The sequence below is a fragment of the Vigna radiata genome, chromosome 1 (genome assembly GCF_000741045.1).
Source record: "Vigna radiata var. radiata cultivar VC1973A chromosome 1, Vradiata_ver6, whole genome shotgun sequence".
NCBI lineage: Eukaryota > Viridiplantae > Streptophyta > Magnoliopsida > Fabales > Fabaceae > Vigna > Vigna radiata.
Genome location: NC_028351.1, coordinates 7,202,375 through 7,207,474, shown reverse-complemented (window position 1 = coordinate 7,207,474; position 5,100 = coordinate 7,202,375). Strand labels below are relative to the sequence as shown.

The 5,100-nt window shown below is 31.5% G+C and overlaps 2 protein-coding genes across 3 annotated transcripts in view; both read right to left on the bottom strand.

The window, feature by feature from the left end:
- The window catches only part of LOC106756488 (LEAF RUST 10 DISEASE-RESISTANCE LOCUS RECEPTOR-LIKE PROTEIN KINASE-like 2.4), a 12,722-nt gene that overhangs the window by 2,008 nt on the left and 5,614 nt on the right, over positions 1–5,100 (bottom strand). The gene's annotated exons all lie outside the window — the stretch shown is intronic.
- Positions 927–2,699, bottom strand: LOC106774011. 2 transcript variants are annotated; one of them, XR_001376703.2, is made up of 3 exons: positions 2,531–2,699; positions 1,977–2,390; positions 927–1,150 (listed from the first exon to the last, which is right to left on the bottom strand). XR_001376703.2 is itself a non-coding variant. In XM_022783395.1 (2 exons), exons 1-2 carry the CDS (start codon positions 2,590–2,592, stop codon positions 2,002–2,004), a joined length of 315 nt encoding a protein of 104 aa, XP_022639116.1. In that variant the 5' UTR covers positions 2,593–2,699; the 3' UTR covers positions 1,650–2,001. The 2 variants fall into 2 exon arrangements, 1 of the variants encoding a protein (XP_022639116.1); XM_022783395.1 differs by lacking the exon at positions 927–1,150 and having other exon boundaries at positions 1,650–2,254.

Below are 5,100 nucleotides of genomic sequence, written 5' to 3'. Positions count from 1 at the left end.
ATATATATATATATATATATATATATATATATTTGCCAAACATACAGAATAAAAATTAAAAAGAAAGGTGTTAATTTATAATTTCCTTCCCATATGCTGTAATCTTATTTCAATACATATATCTTGCAAATGGAGTTGTCAAAATGGGTAACCCGGCTCGAACCGGCCCGGCCCACCACGGGTTGGTCACTTAGTGAGCCAACCCAACCCGGCTCATTTACTAGCGAGCCAGAAAAACTTGAACCCAGCCCGACCCACCACGGGTTGGTGGGTAAACGGGTTGACTCACTAGCCCATTTAATTACATTTTTTTTAAAATAAAAAAAATAAAAACTTTCTGTAATTTAAATTTAAACAATTTTCACTCCCAAAAAATTATGTTAAAGACAATTCAAAATAATAATAAAAAGTACAATATAATCCAAATGTCATTCAAAAACAAACACAAAAAACATACAAATAAGTTTATTATATTCATCATTCACTAAAAAAAACAGTTATTTAGCAAAGGTTATTTTTCTAATTTGCGGAGGTTTTCACTCTCCGCAAAACGAAATCCGAAAGTTTTTCAAACCCCCACAGTTAGAATCCCCACAAACAATTTGCAGAGGTTTTTCATAACCCCTGGTATCAAATGTATATTGCAGAGGTTTTTTTGTGGAGGGTGTTACCCTCTTTTATTTATCGCTATTATTTTGTGGAGGTTTAAAACCTCCTTTATTTATAATTACTCACCTACATTTATAATTTCTTAATTTAATTAAATTTGTTTTTTTCAATAAGAAATAAATAAAATATATTAAATTGTAAAGTATAAAAAAATAATCAAAATTAATTTTATTAATGAATTAAAATAAATTACATTAATTTACAATTACACTCTAAATATAAAAAAGAATACATAATATTTAATTAATATTGCAAGATTTACTACAAAATCTAACATAGTCGAAAACAACTTGACTAATTGAAAACATATAAACTTGATGACTTAAACAAAATTCAAAATAAAAGTTTAACACAACTTCATTTCTTCAGCTACTTCCTTTAAACTCATTCTTCCAGTGCCACTTGTTTTCAAGTTTTCTTTAATTTGATTCCAATAGTATGCCCACTCCAAACATAGTGTTCCACAGTAAATCCATTCTTCCTGAAATGAGAATAAAAATGTATGTTACTTATCACACTAAAGCTATAAAGCAAAAACGAGACAAAAATATAAAAATGTATGTTACTTATCACAGTGAACCTATAGAAGCAAAAACAAGACAAAAGAATACCATTGTGAAACATCATAACTAGAAAACATAATTCAATTTCAATGAAACCTCCATATACAAAAGTAACCAGCACTACAAAATATGCTAGATTAAGAATAATGGACCAACAATGTTGTACCCGCAAGCAAAACAATATTTCAGAAATTATGCAGAGAGTTAAAATCTACATCATACAAGCTTTTCTAGGTAGAAAAATATGACAAAACAATTATCAAAAATATGACAAAAAATTGACTTCACATACTTTTAAAAGTTTGAAAGACTAATTCATCAATTTAAAAGTATATGAACTAACACCAACTTTAACAAAAATTATCAGATTAAAAATATACTTTTTCCTAAAGAAGAGTTGAAGAAAGTGTTGCTCGCGTTTTTCAATTTGGAAAAGTAGATTATACTAGAATTTGAATCACTTAGTAACCATACAGAAATAAGGAGATTCATATTATTAGAACCCCAATATTAAACTGGAAAAGAAAATGAACAAGAGGAATGAGTAAATCAAATTTTGTGGGATATCCTTATTCCTGAAAACATGTACTAAAATATTGAAAACTGATCCAAAATTTTGTAGTTTAGTTACACCCTTCATGGCCAATCTTCTGCAGAAACCATTTGCTGCATGCTACATCAATGAAATTAGACAATAATTATTATGAAGTCAAATCATTAGAACCCAGAATTTGTTGGTTATACCATTTTTCTGAAAGCATTAATTGAACTAGAGAACTTCGAGTTTTTGTAATCTTTTCAAACGCAAAAGCCCATCATCCGTCACCATGACCACCGTGAGTTCGTCTCTGTCCTTGCGCAAGCAGTGCCTCCCTTGCAGCATCAACACACACTTAGAACCCAAGTGCGAGAACTTCATAATCGACCACATCGTTGCAATCACTCCACCTTCAACTGCAACAAAAACCAGAATCGCGAGAAACGTCGGTTCGTCTTCTCCTCCTTCATCAATCGCCTCACACCTACAAAGAAGAAGAGAACCTAAAAAAATAAGAAAAAACCCAGAGAACGCCAATCTCGCGACTTCAATGCGTGAACATTGCGAAACCCCTCGTGTCTTCGTCTTCCTCGAACCTAGCTTCCGTAAAGCCACCAAACCTGCAAACAGAAAATCCCAAAAATAGTAGCCACCCTAAATCGTGAACACCATCGAACCAAAGCGCCAGCCCCAATTCGCGCAAAGTACCACTGAAATGATGAACCCTAATTATAGAGAAATTCCCAAATCGCGAACAAACCTAGAAGAAACCACCTCGCAGTTTGAATCGAGCCACCATGGTAACAATTGCAGCGCCTCCATCAGAAAACGAAACCCTTATTTAGGGAAAACTGAGAAATGTGAGCTTTTGGAAAATTTTAGAGAAAAAACCAAATTTCGGGAGAGGGAAATGTGAGAGGGAATACATATTTAAGGAATTTTGAATCTAAGAAGAAAACTAGGTTTTGTATAAAAATATCATTTTAATTGTTAAAGAATATAAACCTCTTCAGAATAATATCAAAACTCCCGCTATCATCAGGAGTCTGTCAATTCCTTTTAATTATTTTAAATTATATTAATTTGTGGAGGGTTTTTATAACCCCCACAAAATAACCTCCGTAAAATAACACTTTTTTTGTAGTGATTTTTTGTTCTTATTGTAATCCTTGACCCTTGTTATTGTTGTTTCCAAATTCACTAATAAAGATTTTCCTAATATCAGAACAATTCCGACAATCAATAAAAAAAATATTAGTAAAAAAAAGAGAACTAGTACTCAACAATATCAACAAAAAATTAATAGTTTAATCTGTAACATAATTGTCAAATTCAAAGATATCAAAAAGAGCTTGTTCAAATAATGTATACTCAAATTATTTAAATAAAATGAACAAAATATGATACAAGCATGTCAGAACATGAAAAAATCATTCCATGTCTTCAAATCTCCAGAACAAAAAACAAATTCGCAAATCCCTATTTTTGTCATTATAGGGTTTTTGAAAAAAAAAAAAAAAGAGAAGTGAGAAAACAAAAATATGGAGAAAAGAAAAGAAAAAAGGAAGAGTGTTTTATATGCTCCTTGAAGAATTTCAGTGAAGTGAGGGTTAGAGCACCGTCAAATGAGAGCAAGTACAGTGAAAGTGATTTGTGAGAGCAGAGATTACTTTTTTGGTATACACAGTGAGAGTGAAGAAAATATTTTATTTTTTAGGATTTCATAAATAAAATAATAAATTAAAAAAATAAAATTAGGTAGGTGGGCTGGTGGGCCAACCCGGCTCACCACGGGTTCAACCCGCATGAACCGGGTTTAAATGAGTCGGGTTGAAATCTGACCCGCATATAAGTGGGTTGTATTTTTCAAACCCAACCCGGCCCGAACCCGTGACGGGCCGAGTTGGCTCGCGGGTTATGACCCATTTTGACGGCTCTACTTGCAAACTTTATTTCTTTATCTAAAAAAAAATTAATTTCAGTGTTGATCCCTTATACGGGAGAAAGCAACGCAGTGGTTCAGTTGGAAAATTGTAATAAAAAAAAGTAGTACAGTTAGGTAACTGTTGCTGTCATCTTTCAATGAACATACTAAGTTGTAACATCTAATCACCCAAATTCCATTACGGTATTGTTATATGCCAGACTTTGAAATTGGGATCATCTCAATATTATTCACAATTTTTTTTTATGAATAATTATTAATTGTTAACATTTTGTAAACGAGATAATTAAGCTCAGAAATCTTTCTTACCTTTCCATTTAAATCTATCAAATAATTTTATAACTCTTAAGTATCAGTGGAAAAAGTTTAACTTAGGACCTTTCCAACCTTCTCTTCTAATTTTTCCACTGGACTCTTATAACAATTCATTTTAAAGTACAATATGGAAAAATTTACCAAATATACAGTTTACTTAATTTCAGGATATGGAATACTCTGGCACCTCCCCCACATTTACTTATTTCACCACACTATATTATTTATATCATTTTTAAAAATAATTTACAAAACATTCATCACGTTTCTCCATAATTAATTTAATTTCTTAACCCCCAACAAATTCTCTTAATCCAATAAATCTCTTGGTTACTTTTGCTTTTGTTCTTTTCCCTCGTAGGTTAATCTTTATTTCGAATATTTTTTCTGTTATTAGATTTCTCTATAAATTTGTCTCTAATCATATCATATTAATATTTTCTGCTCCAAACAGTATAAACAACACATTAATGACGCGTGATTTTTGTTTGCCACGACAGTTTTAACCCACGTTAGAATCTAAAGAAATTAGAATTTTCTTCCGACATTCATTTGTAGTCCTTCGTTAGTTATATCTTGTTCTATGCCTCCTCTGTTTTTAAGCTGTCCTATTTTATCAAATTTCTGACATTTATTGAATTTCTGATCCACCCTCTGTCAAGACACGACTATCAAAAATACTCCGGCCATTCTAATTTTGTTTATACACACACATTTATACAAATTTCAAATCACATGCTCATTTCTAAACATTCTGATACATATGTAGATAAAATTAATATTCCAACTGATTAATCTATATTATAAAAGTCAATTTTAAAAGTTTTTTAGAGATATTACAACTCAAACATAATGAGTGATCTTTAAAAAAACAACTTTTAAGATCTACTCAGACTGCAATGAACTAGTGGTCCATTCTTCCACCAATCCAATTGAGGGATAAGAAAGAACAGGTTTTGGGGGTATTTCATGGGAATTGATGTTGCCTTCTAACATTTCTATTACTCTACTCATAGTAGGTCTATCCTTTGGAAACGTTTGAATGCACCACAAACTAACTGCAATCATTC